The sequence below is a fragment of the Sinocyclocheilus rhinocerous genome, unplaced genomic scaffold (genome assembly GCF_001515625.1).
Source record: "Sinocyclocheilus rhinocerous isolate Xijiao unplaced genomic scaffold, SAMN03320098_v1.1 scaffold1084, whole genome shotgun sequence".
Taxonomy (NCBI): Eukaryota; Metazoa; Chordata; class Actinopteri; order Cypriniformes; family Cyprinidae; genus Sinocyclocheilus; species Sinocyclocheilus rhinocerous.
The window spans coordinates 308,659-331,273 of NW_015656001.1; the positions used below are offsets into that span (position 1 = coordinate 308,659).

The 22,615-nt window shown below is 37.6% G+C and overlaps 1 protein-coding gene and 1 long non-coding RNA gene across 8 annotated transcripts in view; one reads left to right on the forward strand and one right to left on the reverse strand.

Moving 5' to 3' along the window:
- Nucleotides 1-22,432, reverse strand: part of LOC107719119 (chondroitin sulfate proteoglycan 5-like) — a 34,127-nt gene extending 11,695 nt beyond the window's left edge. For all 7 annotated transcript variants that reach the window (XM_016526465.1, XM_016526469.1, XM_016526467.1 and 4 more), the window contains exons 1-3: nt 22,080-22,432; nt 13,638-14,607; nt 971-1,159 (exon numbers count right to left, since the gene is read on the reverse strand). In XM_016526465.1, the coding sequence (XP_016381951.1) occupies nt 971-1,159; nt 13,638-14,607; nt 22,080-22,176 (1,256 nt within the window). In that variant the 5' untranslated portion in view covers nt 22,177-22,432. The remainder of the gene's footprint in view (nt 1-970; nt 1,160-13,637; nt 14,608-22,079) is intronic.
- LOC107719121 (uncharacterized) lies at nt 19,058-22,507 on the forward strand. Its single transcript, XR_001637488.1, has 3 exons — nt 19,058-19,070; nt 20,557-20,558; nt 22,424-22,507. It is a non-coding gene; the product is annotated as an uncharacterized LOC107719121 (long non-coding RNA).
- Nucleotides 22,508-22,615: the final 108 nt, after the last annotated feature.

Sequence of the window (22,615 nt, forward strand, 5' to 3'; positions counted from 1 at the left end):
GCAGGTTTATTTCCACCTCAAACAAACATTTAAATATCAAATAAGTATTTTAAAAAATGTTAAAGAAATGTCTATTCCGTATTGCAATCCTACAAATCAAAATTTTGGAATAATTAAGATTTTAAAATGATTTGAAATAAGCCTCTTATGCACTCCAAGGCTGCATTTATTAGATAAAAAAATACAATAAAAATAGTAATATTGTGAAAGATAATTACAATTTAAAGAAATGAAAGATTTTTTTTTTCCAAAAAAAGAAAAAAAAACTTTTATTCAGCAAGGATGCATTAAAATTGATTGAAAGTGACATTTTCGACAAAAAGATTTCTGTTTTAAATGCTGTTCGTTGATTTTCTATTCATCAAAGAATCCTGAAAAAAATATTAAATCAGCACAATCTCTATAAAAATATTAAGCACAGCTGTTTTCACCACTGATCCATTTATAACTATTACCGGTATTAGTAATTAATTAATTTATAACTAATAATATCTGATCATAATAATTGAATAATTAAGCACCAAACCAGCATATTAGAATGATTTCTGAAGGATCATGTGACACTAAAGACTGGACAGTAATGATGCTGAAAACTCAGCTTTGAAATCACAAGAATAAATTACATTTTAAAATATACGAATACAAAACACTTATTTTAAATTGCAATAATATTTCACAGTATTACCATTTTCAGTCTTGGTGAGCATAAAAGACTTTCAAAAACATGAAAAAAAAAATCATAATTATTTCAAACATTTGATGGTGTACAGGTACATGCCTGAAGAAGGTCATGAGAGTGAACTGTTGCTATTTAAATAGCTACACAAATATTTGGCAAGCTTCACTGTGTGCGATTTATTTGTTCCTAATTCTACCACACAACATGGGCTTTTAAAGCATTTAATCCATAAACCCTTCCACTTTGTCTTACTTTCTGTAAAAATCAGTACCACACAGGTCAGAGTCTCACCTGCGCTTGAGCAACTTGTTATTCTCAGTCTTGAGCACGTGCAGCTTCTTGGCAAAGCAAACGACGATCATGAAGAGCAGGAGCACCATGAGAGCGGAGGCCCCGATGGCGATGCACATTACCTGGAACTCCGTGATGACCGATTCACAGCGGGCACCCTTGTGCCACATGTAGTCCTGGATGTTGCACCTGCAAGACAGAGAAAGGGAAATACATGCAAGCCTTTTCCACCAAATTGATAATTCGCTTGTATTTCCAGAAACAGATTTTAATGCATTGGTCAGAAGTTAATTTAATATAAAATGAATGAGATTCATAGCAGTTATTTCAAATATGGTAATTGCAAATAAAATAATTGTAAAATGTATTGTGAACAAACAGCAACATCAACTGAATGCATGTGGTGTTTCCACTGTAAATCCAATGCATGAGCCTTTTCTTTTGAGCGATATTAATATGTTTTGCATCAGTCTTGGCAATATTAATTTGCTGTTCAGAAAACATCACTCTATGCTGACATTATCCCAGGTATTGGCCTCTGATGTTAGCAGTTCCTGGTTCAAGACCAGTAGGTTTTAGGGGCCAGTGCAGAGCCAATTTTTCCGCCTCTTCTCCAATGAAAACAACCTGGAGCAACATGGCTCTTACTGGGATTCGTTTAGCAGACAATACCACGCCAACACACACTCATTTTTGAAATGAGTTACACTTTAAACGCACCATATTAAGACACACAAGAGACACACTATTTTAATCCTTATTGGCTTCCCAAAAATGTGCTTTGATTCCCCATGTAGTCTCTGGTTCCATATGAATTATTCATGGGGGCTCAGTGCATCTTCTACACCAATTTTTACCATTCATTTTTGCAGACATAGGTGGATGACAAGTTCACTGCCTCTATCTTACCGTAAGTTTCTTCTACACTGCATTAGACTGGATTTAACAGCAGTTCTGAACTTGTCCCAGTAGTAGTAAAGTCAGTGAACTAACTTCAAAGACTGTCAGGATTTGCCATATTAAAACACAGTGGCATTTGCCTTGAAAATCCAGTAAGGCAATCCAGTGTCACAATATTATGTTTAAGTGTGTATGAAAATGCTGCTACCAAAAAAGGTTGCAGAATTCAGGGGTTTGCATCTGGCTTTTGTCAGGAATAGAAGCACATGGGGATCTGCATCCTCTCCATCAGCTTCCTAAACTATTCCTTATCCATTTTGTGCACATAACAGTAGGTTTGAGGACAGACCAGCAAACAACATCAAAGGTGCAGACTGAAAGATGAAATCTGATATATTAATAAATAAATATAATATTTTATAAATTATAAATTATATTAGAATAAAACATGTATTATGTATATATAAATTGAAGTTTTTATTTAAAATAATTTAAAATAAATTTTTTAAAATAATATTTTAGATTAGAAAATGTATATATAATTTAATATATATATTAAATTATAGAATATTTTAATTACATTATAATTTAAAATACAATACAATACAATTTATAAATTATATATTAAAAATCTGATTGGTTCATGCCATTTTTGATGTTTCTCCAAGAACATGTCCTACTTGGGCAAATCACATTAAGCGTGAAATGCACCTTGTGCAAGTAGTAAAGAGCTTCAATCCAAGGTCATCATGCAGATAATTGTGGGAAAGACAGCTACAAATAGCCGGAGAAGGCAAGAACCCTATTGAAGAAAAACAGATGTATAATACACCACACCACAAATCTGATGATAACCGAAACATTTGCAAGCAATCAAACACATATGATCTGCAAAGACTGCAACCCTGGGCCCTTCTCTCTCCCTCAACCACATCCACATATGCACACACTCAAATGTAAATGTCTATAATGAAAGGAAGTCGTCTTCATTCACAGTCTTGGTGGTCACGGGAGGGGGGTCTGAGGTTTCACTCCTTTTCACTACAGCATCCTGTATGCCCCTTTGTGCCTGCGCCAACCCCGAGTGAGACGAAGGAGAACAGGGTTGGCACGGTGCCACAGAGGGCATTCAATCCCAGGAGGGAGAGCGAGGTGACGGGCGTGTTGATGTGAGCATGCATTTAAATGCATCCTTACAGTGGGCTGTATAAAGCAGCCTGTCTATTCAGCCCCTCAGCTGTTTCTCATCCACCCTCCCAGATCTCAACACTCTCTTAATCGTGTTTGTTTCTTCAGCAAAACTTTGCATGCTATCTAAATTACATTCTACACCCATTCTCTTGCCCGTTTTCCAACCCAACCCACTTTTCAGGGCTTTTAGTCAAGATCTTTCTTTCTTGCATTCTTTTGTTCCAGTCTCTCTCTCTCTCTCTCTCTCTCATGTTTATAGCTGCAAAAAAGTAAAAGCTAAATTCTATAAAGTATAAAGAACATCTGATATAACTGCAACTGACAGGCTAAGTGAGTTTGTGTGATTTCAGAAACACAGACCAGATTACAAAACACAAGCCACCAGGCTACTTAACTAGGTTAAAGGTATAGTTCACCCAAAAATGAAAATTGTCATAATTTATGCACTCTAATGTTGTGACTTACTTTCTTCTGTGGAGCACAAAAGAAGATGTTTTGAAAAACACCTCTTCCTTTTCATCCATACAATGAAAGTCAAGAGGCTCTAACGTTGTTTGGACAGAAGAAAGTCATTCAGGTTTGGAACAACATGAGAGAGAGAGAGTACAATGAGGGGAGAAAAAATGGGTGTAGAAACAATTTTCACTCAGAAATTGCTCACTCAGATATTTTTTACAAATAATGACAAAGAAACAGCAAGTAACACATCAAATTAAACATGAAATTTTGAAGTAGAAATACTTAAATAGTAATTTCTTGTAAAACAGACTCCAATAATCTGTTTTATTTATATCTTAGAAAAATGATACATTTTCGTACACTTAACATTGTGTGAATTCATATGAAATCGCCATTTTAAAAATGTTATTTTAAATTATGTTTTTGGTTAAGAAATACAATTCACTCTTGATTTCAAATTTTACACAGATAACACCTGATAATATGGAAGCCCGTTTCTGCCACTGAATAAAATATTTACAAAAAGGTAACTGCAACTTTTTATCTCACCATTCTGACTTTTTTTTCTCGCAATTGCGAGTTTCCATTTTGCAATTCTAAATTTCTTTGTCAGAACCGTGAGATATAAACTTGAAATTGCATGATATAAAGTCACAATTGCGTGTTATAAGGTCAGAATTTCAAGATATAAACTCGCAATTGTAAGAAAATAGTCACTCTTTTTCCCTCAGAATTGGACTCACAATTTCCCTCACAATTGTGAGTTTATATCTCACAGTTCTGAAAAAAAGAAGTTAAAATTGTGAGATGTAAACTTGCAATTGTGAGAAAAGTTACAATTGCGAGAAAAAGTCAGAATTGCAAGATATAAACTGGCAATTGCAAGAAAGAAGTCTTTATTTCTCGCAATTGCAAGTTTAGATCTCACAATTCTGAGAAAAAATTCAGAATTGCAAGACGTAAACTTGCAATTGCGAAGAAAAAAGTCAGAATTGTAAGATAAAAAGTCGCAATTGCCATCTTTTATTTTTTATTCAGTGGTGGAAATGGGCTTGAATATATCAAATTAGTAACTATTAATAACAAATTACACAGCTACATACAACCTTAACCGGTTGCATACAGTGCATTAATGTTAAGCAGAATGTATTATATAGCAAACTGTAGGGCTGCTCCCTAATAGTCGACTAATCGTTAGTCGACCAGAAAAGACTTGGTCGACCAAAATTTTATTAGTCGCTTAGTCGCAGAAAAACATAAAAAAAAACACTCCACAGGCGAAGTCACCCAGTCCGTGACTAACAGATCGTTATGGTAACGGCTAGTCTATGGTAATACAGGACATCCAAACGCTCGCCTATCATTCATCGACCTCTCAAATATGGCTTATCATCTGAAATATGTAAGTATTAGCAACTTCACATGTCCGCTCAATCTAATGTTAACCTAGAGAAATGTGCGCTGTTTAAGTGTGTGTGAGGAGAGTGGAAGCTGAACAGCGCTCACTGCAGATGGAGGCGCCGGCGCGTTCACTTGCTCCTCAAATACTGGTCATTTTTGGTCATACAGCTCTCAAATATGGCTTATCATCTGAAATATGTAAGTATTAGCAACTTCACATGTCCGCTCAATCTAATGTTAACCTAGAGAAATGTGCGCTGTTTAAGTGTGTGTGAGGAGAGTGGAAGCTGAACAGCGCTCACTGCAGATGGAGGCGCCGGCGCGTTCACTTGCTCCTCAAATACTGGTCATTTTTGGTCATACAGATAATAGTAATACATCTTTCGAATCTGTAAAGATTCTACGTTTATTTGTGTGGCAAGCTTTATGCGTGTGCTTGAGCGCTTATTAGGCTATGTATGCAATTAAAGGCGCATTATCATGATTTAAATGGTTTATTAATAAACGTGCGATTAGTCGACTAATGCTTCAAATGAACGACTACTAGTCGACCAGCAAAATCCTTAGTCGAGGACAGCCCTAGCAAATTGTTATACTATCGTTGTACTATCAAAAACGTAAACTACATTACTGCTCAGGGATATATTAAAAGCTGGATATAGGACATCCTATTTACCTGTATACATACAGTACACCAACGTAAAGTGGAACATACTCGAATTTATGCTTACATTTTCTATGAAAAGGAACTATATTATCTGTCATCTCTTAATCTTAAAGGAACACTCCACTATTTTTGAAAATAGGCTAATTTTCCAACTCCCCTAGAGTTAAACAGTTGAGTTTGCTGAATGGATTCGAAAACGGTAAAACTCAACTGTTTAACTCTAGTGGAGTTGGAAAATGAGCCTATTTTCAAAAATAGTGGAGTGTTCCTTTAAGGTACAATTTCGAAAAATAATTTTACAAGGTAAAAGATGAAAAATTTTTATAAAATTTTGTTTCACTCTGAAAGAGCATTGTTTAGCAGCACGACTATGCCGGTGCACCTGGAAATGTTGGTCTAAACTAGATGAGAGTTGAATTTGTGCCGTTAATCTCTGTATAAATATGGGCATTTTATGAAGCTGCCGTGTGGACAGATGGTCCGGCTAAGACTGTGTTTGTGTGTACGTGTGTGTGTATTGCATGCAGTGCTGAGATGGATGGATGCCAAACAGCCCCAGCTGAGCAGTAGCAAGCAGTAGTTGAAACAGATGTACTGATGACATGTCATTCCATCACTAATATCTCTCTTAAGACCAAACCTCCCCTCTGTTCCCCTCCATTTCACCAATTCTCTCTCTTTCTCCACTCTGCCATCTCTTCCTCTATCAAGAACAACATATATACAGATAGTTTTACTTTTGCCTGTTGCAATAAAAAAATGTCAGGACACCTACTCTGTTGGCAAAAATACTGTATGCATAAGGGTGGTTGCACATATTTTACATGTTATAAAATGCTGCAAAACCAACGTGATGCAAAAGTGATACAAAAAAAAAAAACTTTTGTACTTTTGAAGATGCAACACAATATCATGGTCATTCTTAACTATTTTACATTTTGTCGAATCTCATTTGTATGTTTCATACAGTCTGCTAGTGCCTGAGTGACGTTAATGTTTAGGTGTGCGCTTCATGCTTACTTTTTTCAAAAAATTGTACGTTTTCATGCTATTCACATCGTAGAAAATCATACAAAATCACTTCGTAAAATAGTTATGTTTTCCTGTCAAATTGGGTTGGAAAATCCAATTCATTCTTGATTCCAACTTACCTGTATTATACAGTAAATCTCAACTGCTTGAGTGTTGTATAATCGAAAAATGTAAACTATATTAAATTGCTCAGCATAATATTAAAAGTTAGATATAAATTCAACTGCCTGATTTTTTATTTTGTTGCAAAACGTAACAATATTATCACCCAGCTCTTTATATAAAGTTGTATACATAAGTATGTACTTTATCTGCATACATACAGTATATTCACACGGGTGATATACTGTATACTATATAGCATATCTCCAACTGCTTGATTTGTCACAAAATGTAAACTGTTGCCCATCTCAATCAGCTAAATGCGACTATAAGGCATTAAGATTTTAAGATATTTTAAACATTAACATAATGCTTTTCTGTAAAGCTGCTTTAAAACTATGTGTATTGTTAAAAGCGCTGTATTAATAAATTCAACCTGACAGCCTCAAAATGCATCTTAAATATTCATATTCATCAAAATGTTCCATCTAAGCTAGTCGCGATTGTATCGCCACTTTAAATATGCAAAGTGGTGAGGATTCAGCAATATCACTGATAGGGCTACACTGTCATTTTTAGCAGATGGATTCTTATTAAAGCGACCAAAAGTAAGTGCAGGCTATTTTACATGGTACACTGATAGTGGTACAATATTTTTGTCACCTCTTTCCCGTTAAAAATGAACTGGGAACTCACAATGACCATGTAGAATGGCTTTTAGAGAGATTTTGTAAAGCTTGGCACTGCACAGCCTCTTAATTAAGTGTCAGTGCAGCTTGTCGTCCTAAACACAGCCACACCAAGAGCAGCACCCCTTCTTTAACTCTAAACATGTGGTTTACCAGCGCTGCCACAGTCATCACTCCTCAATTCCTGAAAAAATAAATAAATAAATTACTAGGGTTATGGCACATTATTTCGTACTGCCAAATGTTTGTGATATTCAGTTGACTGGGCTTAGAGAGGCTACAGCCCAGTTGATCCCTGGATCCCTGGGGTGGTGTAAGGGTGATTCCCAGATGGAGAACGCTCTTACTCGGAGACCACCAGTGGTAATAACCCAGTGACTGAGAAGGATCAGGACTGGATTAGGACCAATCATTAATCAGGTCCCGCCGTGTCTGTCACAACATCATTCTGTCTATCTAGAAAACAAAGTATTTGCTGATCTTCAAAATCTAAATTAGCAAATTATACCATTTAAAAAACAGGAGTATTTTTCTGGCAACAAAACAACCAGGATCCTAATTATGATGACAAACAATCAAACCTGATGAAAAATATACACAATTCAGCTATTAAATAAATGAATGACTAATGGATTAAAACAGCAGTATTTATCTATATTATACAAAAATAAATAAATGAATGAATAAATTATTTTTTTATATATATATATAATATATATATATATATATATATATATAGCTGCATTTATCTATATTGTCTTTTAATACAAAATAAAATGTAAACAAATAAATAAACAATAAATACATACAGAAAATAAACATATAGTGACTTTTGTGATCACTGTTGAATGATGAGTCATATGCAAACAGCAAATCTTTTTTGAACCACTTAATAGAAATGAGTCATCTGAACAAACCAAATCACTAAAAAAAGGGGCTGAATTCAAAATAACATGCTACCGTACTAATCTTACTATTTCTGCCATATTTTTAAAAGCCAGAAATAGTAAGGGTATACTAGCAAGCTATTGCCAAACTGTCTGAATTAATCAAACGGATTATAGAAAAGAAAATGAATCAAACCCAACACTACTTGATAGCTAGGTACTTACACTAATAATAAAGTAAATTGTTAGCTAAAGTAATGGTTTCTGACATAGTGTAGATAACAACATTTTCAAAAAGGTAGCTGAACTGTAGTTTAACATTAAAGTTTGAGTAGATTGTATCTTGGCTAGCAAGAATTTTCAAAGTAGCAGTGTAAACTGTAAATGTATGTTTTCTGAGACTGCAACAAACTTTTGAGACACAAACAGTCATGCCAAAAGCTGATGCAAACAGTAAATAGATTTTGCTTGAATATTATTACATTATCTCAAATAAAAACACTTTTTGTGTAGCCTGACTTGCCTTAATCTGTTTCCATGCTAGCACACAGAGCAGAAGTCTGACTCACACTTGTTTTTCTGTTTTTTCTCTCTCTAAACTCCACATATCTCTCTGAACTCTCTGAAGTTGATTTCCATGTCCTCCTGTGGATGACTAACACCCCACAGGAAGGAAAATCACATGTGAAATATCTTTAACATCTCAGTTGTTTCTTCTAGACGGCAAAAATAAGAAAAATATGAAAAATATGAATGAGACAGTTGAGGAGACGAAGTTTTTTGAATCCTGCTTCCTAGTGCCTCACCTTCGTCTTTCTTACAAAACCTTCGTCTTTCGAAACTTTATTGGCTCATTGCAGCTTGTCTGTGCACTTGCCCAAAGACTGGACAACTGGATTTCAAACCAGAAAATTGATGTATTGCTTCTTTGAACAATCTTGGAATTCATTTATATTTTTATTTTAGAAGAAACATCTGAGAGTTAATACTTAATATGTACACAACTGTTCTAAAGTTTTTTTTTATTTTTTTTTAAGTCTCTTCTATTCACCAAAGCTGCATTTATTTGATCAAAATACAGTGAAAACAGAAATATTTTGAAATATTACAATTTAAAATAACTGTTTTCTGATTAGCTATATATAGTTGTGTATATATATATATATATATATATATATATATATATATGATAACACATATACATTTTTTTTTTTTTAAGTCTCTTCTATTCACCAAAGCTGCATTTATTTGATCAAAATACAGTGAAAACAGAAATATTTTGAAATATTACAATTTAAAATAACTGTTTTCTGATTAGCTATATATAGTTGTGTATATATATATATATATATATATATATATATATATATGATATCAAAGCTGAATTTTCAGCATCATTACACCAGTCTTCAGTGTCACATGATCCTTCAGAAATCATTCTAATAATGCTGATTTGGTGGAAATATTTCTTCTTATTATCAAACGGTTGTGCTGCTTAATATTTTTGTGGAAACTGTGATACTTTTTTTCAGGATTCTTTGAATAGAACATTTAAAAGAACAGCATTTATTTGAACAGAAAGGCTGTACTCTCACTTTTCATCAATTTAACGCATTCTTGCAGAACAAAAATATTAATTTCTTCAATAAAAATCTTACTGGCCCCAAACTTTTGAACGCTAGTGTAATTGAGAGCTCTATTAGCTGTACTGGGCTTCAATAGAGCAACCTCCAAGTATAAAAAGTCCTCTGGGATGTTAACAGAAAGTTTCACTGACTCGAATCACGTTTTGTAACTGAAATGAAAGCCCAGCTGTCATAAGTCTGCACATACTTACAGAAAGCTCTCGACAGATCACTAAAAGAGAGGTGTGTGCGCAGGGGAGGGGGAATGATGGAAAAGATGTCTGAGCCATTAACATTCATCCTCTAATAAGATTGCAGTGGTGAATAAATCAGTGTGTTCAGACGAGCCTCATATAAACAAAGCCAACATTGCCCAGAGCTCCACTGACCCACTTTGGCTAGGCTTGTTTTGGGGAGCCAGTAAGGGTAACCGGTCCCAAAGGGTGGGGTTACTGGTAGGGCAAGCGTCTGCTTACTATGTAAGTACATGAGCATGAGGAGGAACTCAGAGTGAGGCTCTGAAAAATCACATTTGATGGCATTTAGCAGATGCTCTTATTTAGAGTGAATAGAGATGTACTGTAATAAATTACACTGGTTATTATGTGAGACGAGTATCTGGGAGTAAGTTTTCAGCATGATCATTTACTATGAGCATGGACTGCTCATATTATGTTACAACGGCATGATTTTAGGTGGGAAAAGGGAAAGAAAAAAAGATTAAGAAAAAAAAATGGTTCTGCTCAGTTCTTTGGGAAACCAAAAATGGTTCTTCTTTGACATCACTGAGAAAAAAAAAAAAACTTTTGAAACCTTTAGTTTTAAGAGTGTACTTAAACATTTATCAAATTCTTCCAAAATCCACCGATCTGTTTATCCAGATTAATTTTATAAATATTTACTCATGCATATAGCTCTATACTTATTGCATACTGCATGTAACCATCTTAAATTTAAAAGGAGAAACATCTGAGACAAAATCCTTATATGAAGCATAACTCTCATAAGCAACCTTTGAGCAATAAAATGTTCCTCTAGGATTTACTCTAATTGCTAACCATGACCTCTGAGCTGACGTACAGGTTGGGGTTGCAGTCAGGGTCATTGCACAAATCCAAAAAGAGGGATGGGCGAGAGATTTATCACCATAAATAAGTTGTTAAAGTCCCTGTAAAGTCAATTGTGAGAATTGTTTCTGAATGCATTATAAATGTTACAAATGTATTGCTGAAACACATTACAAAGACTGTGAACTATGTAGTACTGAATAGTGGAGTTAGACCTTTGAACAGTTTTTCACCAATCCTATGTTCAGGATTTTTTGGGCGGGGCTAAAAAGGGGGTTCGATGACGCACTGGGAGACCCCGAGCCATGGCCCCTCCCCTAACACTATAACTAGAGCACATTCGCATCAGTTCACCCGCTCAATCGCGAGTTGTCAGTACCGTTAGTAACACACAGCCTACACAGTTTGCTAGCTAGCTATGCCTTTGTCACTGAAATGCGTATTTCCTGGTTCCGATAACATACAAAACAGCTCGGCACAACACGCCTCGGCAGTGATCATTTTACACTGGATAAATTTATAAACTTTCATCGGAGACAACTGGGATTCACTGATAATCCACTGTTACTGGTAAATGGGGCCGAACCGACTATTTCCCGCCTCGGCCTTCATCCTCCCTTCCAGACACGCCCCCAGCGTTTGAGAGCAGAGGATACCGCCCATTTTTTCAAGATTTTGATCACTTATTTTAATTTACTTGGCGGATTTTTTCATCATTCATCATTTGGAGTGGTTAATAATACATTTTTCTGTGGTGTGACAAACTCCGAACACATATTTAATATTGCCTTTACAGGGACTTTAATGGTCACTGGCTGGCAAGAGGATGGTCTCAGATCTCAATCACGGCATGAATTACAACCTCTGGATGTCAGGAGGACATTGTGAAGAGAGAATTACACTAAATTTCACATTTCTGCAGTACTGAGAGCAACTGAAACCATGAGATTTTAATTTACCCTAGGAATAACCCATCAAAACCCCCAAAATATCATCAGTATGTGACTTTTATATAAGAAAAATCTGGTAGTTGCTTTTCAGGAAGCAGTGTGCATAGCAGCATCCTCCCTCCGTTTTGACCTAATCTACCCTTGAAAAAGCTGAATTTCATATCTCTTCATACTTATTTTCAGCCTAAACATAATCCTCATGATGACCTCTTTATAGTGGCAGTCACAGGCCCTGTATTTGCTTTCATGGTAAATGCATTTACAGTGATAGCAAAGTTAATGAACCTGATGTTATTGTCATTTTTCTAAATTGGACTTGTTAATCATATTTTTCTAGTAAAAGAGAGGATTGTATGTATAATGCAAGACACATGAAAACAAACCAGGTTTCATAACATACACTTGTGTGACTAGACTAGTGTGCAAGCAGGTCACATGTTTGGGCAAAAACAGTTGTGCTCAAAATAATCTGGCAACGAGAGGGAAGTTTCCTAATAAACTTTCCTTATAAAGAATCTGGGAAAACATGTGGTACTTTCTGCTCCGCAGCACTCGGCCTGTCCTTGTGAGAGTCCTTAGTTCCCCTCATGACCAGATGTGCCATGAGGGAGGGCTGATCTTCTCGAGAGGTTCCCTCTGTTTCATTCCAATTTATGACTACATATTCCAAAGAAAATACCAGTGGTGTTTGCTTATGCAAAAGCTGCCATCCTCATGCTAGGGTGTCAGAATTCAGACTGGCTCCCCTTTAATTCATGTGTGTGAATTTGAATGGAACTGGCCACATCCCACAGGAAGTTGAATTGGAATGGCATTCTCAATTCAACTTGGAACGGCACATATCCCTGTTTCTAAGGTGCTCTGAATGTTTGCTATGCAGTTGCTAGGGTGTTTTGGATGATTGCTAATTGGTCACTTTCTGGCCCAAGTCAGAAGAGCCCGCCCTCAAGTAGTCTGGTCACCAGATATGGTTTGAGACCTTCAAAATAAGTCTACAGGATTTTTTCACCCATTTGGTGAAAACTAGGTCTAATCACCTACAGAAGAAACAGCACACCTGTCCTGAACAAACCAAACGATAAGTATGAGCAATATTAAAGGCGCAGTATGTAATATTGACAGCTGGTTGAAATGGGTCAGTCAAAATTCAAACTTATTGGAGAGAGTTATTTCTCCCTCCCCCGCTTCCTCAAACTCGACACTCTCATGGGTTGCCAGTTTGAGGACACGCAAGAGCGCAATTGACTATTAAAGGTGACAAGCCTTAGACTTTACGTTGATGAATTGTTTTAATATGCCTCTGGTCATAGAGCTTTTTAGGTGGATGCCGAGGTTTTTTAGGTTGGGTAGAATCTGTGATCTCTGACCCAGCTGGCTTCCATGGCTGCAATATGCTGTGTTTTCCGCCAACTGCCAACCCGAGCTGTCAAAATACTATTGGGTAAATTGGCAGTGGGTGGAATCACACAGACCAAAACAAAAACAGACATTCTGAAACTCAACACACATTTCAAAGTAGAATAAGTGGCTGTAGCATTGTTTTTCAGAGAAACAAGTACGTGAACTTAGCTTGTTTCCTAAATATCTGCAAATGTATTATTATATTTTTGTGCTTTAGTACAGTCCAAAAATGTCATACAGCACCTTTAATAGTAATTCTTGCCATTGTGCATAACCTGGTTCTTCTGAACGCTTACCTGCAGAACATTTGAGCTCCTTCCATAACGTAGCACTGGCCTCCGTTGAGGCAGTAGTTGGGCTGCAGGTCACATGGAGACTTGCAGGAGCCATTGGTGCGGACAAAACCTTGCCGACATTCTGAGCCGTTAACTGAGTCGACCACACCAGGGGGAGCACGGGGGCCTGCACCCACAGTGGATCCTTTGGGGAGCGTGAAAACAGGGTTGGAGGGCAATCGAGGAGGGAAGCGTTTGGAAGGAGGAGTAGTGGAGATGTCATCGTTGTAAGAGTCAGTAGTGCTGCTGTAGGGGTAATCTTCAGTGGTGGGAGACACACTGTCGTCGTAGGGCGTCATGTAGTCGTAGTTGTCGGGCATGGACCAGGAGGTGGGGTCACGGCCCTGAAGCTCATGCGGGGAATGAGACGGTGGCCCAAGGTTCTTGCGGCGGGAGCCGGGGTCAAAGAAATCTACGGTGACGTCGGACGGGGAAGGGGGATGAGTTGGGGATGGGGTTGTGGGAGACGTCTCATGGTCGAGGTCAAACACGGTGGTCTCCAAATCTTCTTTAGCATCCAGCCAGGGTGGTAGTGTAGGCACTTGCTGCCTCACTTCCTCTTCCGTTTCCTGTTCCTCTTCCTCCATGAAGGGGGTGACATGCTCCTTCACGAAGGAGGTACTGACAGGCTCATGGAGAAGCAAGTTTTCGGTCTCAGCAGACTCTGAGCTGATCTCTGGGCTTGCCAAAGTGGTTGTGGCACCTTCACTGGAAGTTGGAGTTCCAGGAGTTGGCTGGAAGACCTCTTCCAGCATGCCACTGCCTACTTCTTCATCTCTAAACTTTCGTCCATTGCGAGTCGGGTCTGAGGAGCTGGACAAGCTGGTGAACTGTGACACCTCCTCTATCTTCTCCTCTTCATCCCCGGTAGACAAGGAGGTCACGTTAACAGCACTATCAACCTCGGTTTCATTTCCCACCACAGAGTTACCTGTTGAAAGGAGCAGATCACAGTTAGGAGAACTCAATGAAAACCTTTGCATTCATTGAAAAAGCCGCTGGTATTTAACTCTTTGCTTATTTCCTTCTCAGTGGTAGGTTTCCCAATATCTTTAAAAACTTCTTTAGCAAGCCTTGAGATTAGGCACAATTATTTAACTAATGCACATGGTTGTCAAAGACAGGATTAGGGGTTATGGGTCGCGACTAGATTCATATGGGCTCCCGGCGGAGCAACAATTACCTAAAAAGACACACACTATCTTTGACCACCAGAAAAGCCCATAGATTCTTTTGTCATCTTATCAGGTCTAATCAAACAATGTTGTAATTTAATTAAAGTAAACACAGTGTTCATAATCAATTCAATAAGGAAAAAAATTATAATAAGGAGTTACTTGATTTTATCCATCAAGTTGACTGTGAAAAATGCCACTATCTGACATGTGGCTGAAAAATAACAGGGCTTGCTTGGTGACTATGAATAAATGACATTTTGATCACTGTGCAATATATTGAAACTTGTGCTCAAAATACAACCTATGAAAACAAGTCTAAATATGCTTCTAAAGCAAATGTATCATATTTTATAGATTTGTATATATTTTTACTGGAAACAAATCAAAAAACACTTCACTAAAACTTATTAAGAAGTCATTTTTGAGGTAACAATAGTTTACAAAGACACTTGTTCCCCTTTGGAATAATATAAACAAATGAATCATTCACAATATGTCCAAGAATATGACTAAAAACACAGACACTCCCAATGAAGTAATGGTGAGCTAAAAAGATCATCTCTGGCCAAACTAATACAGTTAAGCAGGTCTCTTCCTCAATGACTAACAGTCCCTTAGACATCAATACAGCTTCAAGTACAATTCATTATCATTATGTTCTTTTTCATGAATTCAGAACTTGACATTTAGCCACTGGGAAATAATTCAAAGAACAAAGATTTCGTAGTTGTGGACTAAAAGCTCAAAAATGTGTTGCGGCTTCCACTACACAGGAAACTGTGTGAATTTCTGGAATGGCAATAGCACATTTTTTAAAAGTATATAGGCTCAGCTAAAAGTGTGTTTTAAAACACAGTGGATCTGTGATCCTGCAGTAAATGTCTAAGCAAACTTACATGATAGCCTCTCTTTCTTGAAGACCTTTGTTTCCAAAGATGGCTGATTTGCATTGATTCTCCTGTGCCATTACCTGACAGCTCTGGTGATGAAAAGTTTATTTACTTCTGTATTGCCAGGACATTTTTGTTCTAAAAACATCAGTGTTTTTTCACTTTAAAACCAGTGACCAATAAAGAAATAAATTGAGTATCGTCGGAGACATAACATGTGACAGTAGAGACTAAGATCTTTGGCACAGAGATGCTTCCCAGAAAATAAAAAGGTTCCCAAAAATGGCCAGATGTGCTTGGTCTGGATTTTATTAGTGAGCGTGAATCACTAATGTAGTATTTATGTGACAAATCTGACGGAGATGAATCTGATAGCGCTCCTTTGTGGTAACATTATAGTCTCTGCATTCGTGCAAGATTAACATGCCTTTCAAACACAGATGTCAAATCGATATTGAGGCATAAACACCAAACACAATACAACAAATAAGGGGAAACATATTCGAGCTTTCGCACACTCAAGCACATGAAATTGGATATTTAGAAACCTTAGGTTGTAATTCTTTTCTACTCTATTATATTTTAAAACATAATTTATTCCTGTGATGGCAAAGCTGAATTTTTAGCGGCCATTACTCCAGTCTTCAGTGTCACATGATCCTTCAGAAATTAGATTTGGAAAATTAATTAGAAAAACTAAAGGTACAAATATCAAAGCTTCATTGCACAGAGTAAAAATGAATCCTGTGTTTATTGTAACACAAAATATGATGACTAATACAGGAAGATGTGATCAATCTGACTAAATAGAAACCAGATGTGCAATTAAAATTCACGATCTCTACTGTACTGTACGTTGCACCATTAACACAGCCAATGCTAAGTAATAAAGCTCTCATTTGAGTAGCATAATCATATTTCCAGATTAGCGTATCTGCTAAATTGTATAATGGTGTTTTAGTGTGACTCATGTATAGAGCAGCCAGTGATTAAATTCGGGATAAAAACCAAACTGTGGTGTGGAAGGTCTGAATTTGATAAGTGAGAACAGTTAATGCACAGTGTCCTTCAATCATTTGCAAACGTATGTCATGGATACCTGACGTTAACCTAATTAGGAGCAGGATTTTCACATATGCTGTTTTCCTCTAACAGAATACGCCGAGCCGGTCAGACAGTCAAGACTATTTGTTTTGTAAGAATAAAAACATTTGACACCAGCTGGAATGCTGGTTTTGCAGATTTTGTGGGTTAAATAGCCAGATCTGGGTCAGATCTTTACAGCCAAGGCTTTATCAAAGATCTCCAGCCATAGTATTTAATGCGCCTCCCAGACGGGACGCAGTACAGAAGCAAGGAACCAGGGGCCCCAGGCAAAGCGGACACAAAAAGGTCCTTGTGTTTCCCCTTTTCTCTCAGATGGTCAAATCTTGTTACATAATACTCAGTTACCCCTTTTCTCTCAGGCACCCCAATGCAGCCCAGAGGGGAGGAGTTAATTTGGGGTTTGCCGCTTGTTGTTTGGTGGCCAGGCTGGGAGGAATGATGGCCACGGGATCTTAGTTGCATGACTTTGGGGAGACGCCAGGCTCTTTGTTTGTGCAGCTCTGCAGACAGTGAAGGGAGGACAGCGAAGAGCACTGACAGCTCGTCTGTACGTCTGATGGTTTTCTGATGGCAGGCTGCCCGAGCAAAAACTGTGGGAGGTACAACTCAGAAAAAACCATGGACCCAACAGCTGCATTTAAAGGGGTCATATGATGCGATTTCAAATTTTTTTTTTCTCTTTGGAGTGTTACAAGCTCTTGGTGCATAAAGAAGATCTGTAAAGTTGCAAAGACTAAAGTCTCAAATCCAAAGAGATATTATTTATAAAAGTTAAGACTTGTCCACGCCCTCCTAAAACGGCTCCTTCTAACACGCCCCCACATGTCTACGGCCGCTCCTTCGTCGAATCCGCCGGCTGTTCCTCACTCTAGCCCGCTGGCCTCCGCTCACTCAAGCCCGCAGTGTGTGACGCTGTGTGATGCATTTTATAGAGGACTTGGTTTTATGTTTACGCGGCACGATACGCAACGCGTAAAAACACAGTATAAGTCATTATAATCAGTAATTATGTCCCCACTGGATGCAACAAATGCCTCGTTTGTAATGGGTTTTATTGGTTTTGTCTCGTCGTGCCGGGAGGCACAGCATCACAGTCTGGTAAGGGGCGTAACATTTCCGTCACAAGCTTGAGGTATTCGGCCAATCACAATGCACTGGGCCAGCTGGCCAATCAGCGTACACCTCGCTTTTCAGAACGATGAGTTTTGTAAAAATCGACGCGTTTCAGAAAGGCGGGGCATAGAGGAGCAACAATAATGTACATTATGTGGAAAATAATGTGTTTTTTTTTTACCTTAAACCAAACAAACAAATTGCATTACACCAAATACACAACATAATGTTCTTTTTAGCAACGTCATATGACCCCTTTAACATTATTATGTCATCTGTCATAATCATATCTTATAATAGGTGGAGTATAACATTGCGATTTCTGTAAAGTCAACTTATTTCCAATTTACATCCAATTTTTCTTACATAATTTACTTACAAATGTACTTTTTTGTAATAAAATGAAGTTAACAATAAAATTTGAAAAGTTTATTAAAAACAATTATAATAGCATAAATATACACTACTGTGCAAAAGTTTGGGGGTGGTAGGATTTAATGTTCTTGAAAGAAGCTTCTTATGCTCACCAAAACTGCATTTATTTGATCAAAAATACAGTCAAAATAATAATATTGTGAAATATTTTTAGATTTTTAAAATGTAATTTATTCTTGTGACAAATTACTTCAGTTTTCAGTGTCACATGATCCATCAGAAATCATTATAATATTCTGATATTGTTGCTGAAGAAACATTTCTTCTTATTATTACCAATTTCGAAAACAGTCGTTGTGTTGCTTAATATTTCTGTGAAAATGAAAATATAAATTTTTTCAGAATTCTTTGATGAATAGAAAGGTCAAATGAACAGCATTTATTTTACTTTATTACTGTCATTTGTGATGAATTTAATGCATCCTTTTTGAATAAAAGTATTAATTTCTTTAAAAAATATGATATTACTCACCCTAAACTTTTAAACGGATGTGTGTGTGGGTGTGTGTATTATATATATATAGAAGCTGATGCCACCAAAGATTAATCATCAAATGAAGCGCCTTAATCATTGCATCGCTCCAGAACTTTGCGATACAAAAGAAAACACACAAAAAAACGTGCAAAATATAAATAAAGACTGATAGGGAGTAAATTCATGCAAAGGAGTGGTAAACATAGAGAGAGAAAAATCTAACTCATCAGTGTTGTCAACACAAAAACCCATCTATTCAATAAGCTTTTATGAAACACCTTAGTTTTTCTGTGCAAAAACACAGGATTCCATCCCTCCATGAAATATTTTACCTTGACTAATTATGCAGGTATTAACAGTCAGATCTTTTGACCTTGAGACATAATCAGACAGCTGCTACTGGACGTCTCTCCACCTCCCGTTGCATAAATCTTTTCATTTTTGTACTCAACAGGTGGTTGGGATGGAGGAGGGATGTGTTGCCATGGGAACCAGCTTGCCCTCACTGTGCAGAGTGAATGCAACGATGGAGCTGGAATAAGCTGTGCGAAAAACCTTCATCAAATTCATATGTCCACATCATGCATTTAAATAAAAAACACCTAGAAAATTTAAACTTGTGCTAAGCCTTCGACAATAAATAAATAAATAAAAATAAATAAGAGGCAGCTGCTTAATTGTCTAGCATCCACACACCCACTGGTTTTTATTTTATATCCTCTCTTTCATTTTTCTACTTTGATAGGCTAATTAAATAAGCTAATGGTGTCTTTCCATTACATGTATGAATTCACACGGCAGATACATTAGGGGTGGGGTGATCAGTTTCTGATGAAACACAAAATGGCAGCAGCCCACATTAACACAGCACATCTTTATAATTCACTCCCTTTCTTCTGGTTGCTTTAAATCCATTAATTAAAAGACAACAATCCGATGAAGACCCAGTAAACTCCTGCCTTCAAAATATTTGAAAAGCAAATGAATCTGATCACCAATAATGCCATTTTTCCTCACCTTGTTCTTACTCTGAAAACAGACTGCAGTGACTTTCTTTGGCAGCAAATGATTGTGAATGAATGCAAATCGGATTAAGCTCACCTAAAACCATCTAAAACCTGCAAGCTGTTGTTTTCGACTACAATGCAACAGATCCAGCTGAAAATACACAGCCCTTTGCCTACAAATCCATTCAATTCATAATGCACAAATGCATCCACACAACAACCATATTTCATGACAAAAATGCACTATTTGTCACAACAAGACTTAATACTAAACTGCAACCTGCAATTTAAGCAGCTGTGTAAATGACATCATATCCTTGGAACAAAGAGCAGCGAGGTTTAATTGCTGGTACTCAGGATTACATTGAAATTTTAACTAAAACTGCACAACTTGCAGATTTGGGAATAATAGCCTAGATTCAGAATGGTGGATTCCATTTGTGAGGATTGATGCAAACATCATTACATCATTCGAGCGAGGGTTTCCGTGTTAGAGGATAAAGCATCTCGATATTCTTCTCTAAATCTCAAGGGAATTGAGATCAGAATCCAGTGTTCAATGCACAGTAACAGGTGGCACATATATAGATATTAATTATGCATGGGTCAATGTATCAAAAATAATCACAAAATTAGATTAAAATCAAAACAGCTTTCCATTTACTGACATCAGAGCAGTCATTATGCATAATAAAAGAATATAATATATACTGAAAGCCCAAGCGTATGGTTTGATCGGCAAGATGTGACGGGCAACACCTTTTTTTCCCTACCAGCAGCTGAATCTTTCTGCACAGAAAATGGCAAGTGTGTGGCAATAAAAGGCGATTCAGCAAATACGGATCAGAGCATTGAAAGTGAATACATTATCAAATCAGTTACTGGGACAAATCAAATTTTCCTGCAGGTTACACCGCGCCGGTAATGACCTAATGGATTGGAAAAGGCTTTCTATGGCAGCCAGTGGCACACTTCATCTACTCAAATTACCATTTTACAAAAATTGCTTTATAAATTAAAAAAATTCCTTCTCGTTTACATTGGAGGGGGAAGTGAGCCGACCTAAAATCAAAAGCAGGTACATGCATGAAGCCAACAAAGGGCATGGCCACCGGTGACATCATTTTTACCTGACTGAGACCAAGACCACACTGGCCGCCATCACAGCAGCTTTATCGAAGGTGTACAGCTGATGTAGTGCAGCTTTTGGGCATCATCAAGTAAAATGTGTAATAACAAACCCTAATTGTCATCAATTTTCATATTCCTATTAGCAGATTCCAAGACACCATATTTTCCCTGTCCTGTTGTTGGGCGAAACTGAGTGTCCAGTCAGATGGACAATGGACTTTCTAACCACTAGTGAAGAATTAAACAATAGATTTATATGATTTCATGCTTTTTTTTTTTTTTTTACATAAAAACAGCGCGCGTCACACTGAGACTATCTCTAACGCTCTGTGATCTATCGGAATTTTAAACGCACCACTGGTCAAGGAAACAGTCGCTCCCATTGGGTTGGTCCTCCATTCTTCTCTGGCATTCTCAGGAGGAGGAGAACGACACAATCTTTCGAATAACCCAAGTGGCTGACCATTACAACAAAGACATTCTTGTTCCGTGCGTAAAATCAAACTACACGCATAAACAGTGTGATTTGCTGCGTGAGACTGTCCGAGCATAAATTATTTAGCGCTTTAATCCTGCCTTTGTGCGCCTCCATCATTGCCATAGTGACAACAGCTGCTCTGTAGAGTAATCACAGCGCAGTAACTCTACACTACTACTACTACTACTACTACGACTACTACTGCATAAAACAGCGAGGGGGAATGAGGAATTTGCGCATTATTTAAGGTCATAAATATCAAAAATGGTTGCAAATTGCTTGCAGATATTTTCTGTGGTGTCCCTTCCGTTTAATGTGGGTTAATTAATGATGTGCATTTTGGAAGAAGCCCCAAATTTCCCAGTTCGACATTTAACCTACATTTCCACGGCGCTGGTCCAGGCACATCAGCAGCAGCAGCCGCCGCCGGCGCGCAGTCATGATTTACGCACAGCAAAACCCAGCAGTGGCTGCACTACTGACCGACATTCTCATTTTGTGATGCTGTTCTGTCATGCCACCTCGTGTTTGAAGGCTACTGAGTGTTAACGATCAGCTGATTTAATATGCATGTGAAAAAACATCTTACCATGTGCAAACAGCGGTGTCAAGAAGACAAGCAGAAGGACAGAGAGCATCGGCACGCTCCAGCATCTCAAACACGAGCTCATCTCCTTTCGGTTCATGCTTGCATGTAACAAAGAAATCTAGCAAGGAAAAATTCTATAACCCTTGTTCAAAAAGTGTTCAAGTCGAGAAGTAAATCCTGGATGTGGTTTGTTCAGTCTGTTATAGCGTATCTCCTCTGCGCGGCGTCTCCATGTCCACTTCTTTTATGAGGTGTCTTCACTGGTCGTATTTGTTTACTTCTATTTTTTTCAATGCGATGGAATTTGGTCATTTATGGTCCCATTGCCACAGACAAAATGCAAGTCGGTGATCTTGCTGAGAAGCGTGAGGACGGACGGACGGCGCTGTGCGGACACGACCGAATCAATCGGGTTGTGAAACCAAACCGACTCGCGTCCACTTGGAGAGATGCGATTCTACGCGTTCTCACAGAATGAGAGGGAAAATGATTTCGGCTCCCACTGTCTCCCCACCCCCTCTGCTCCCCAACTCCTC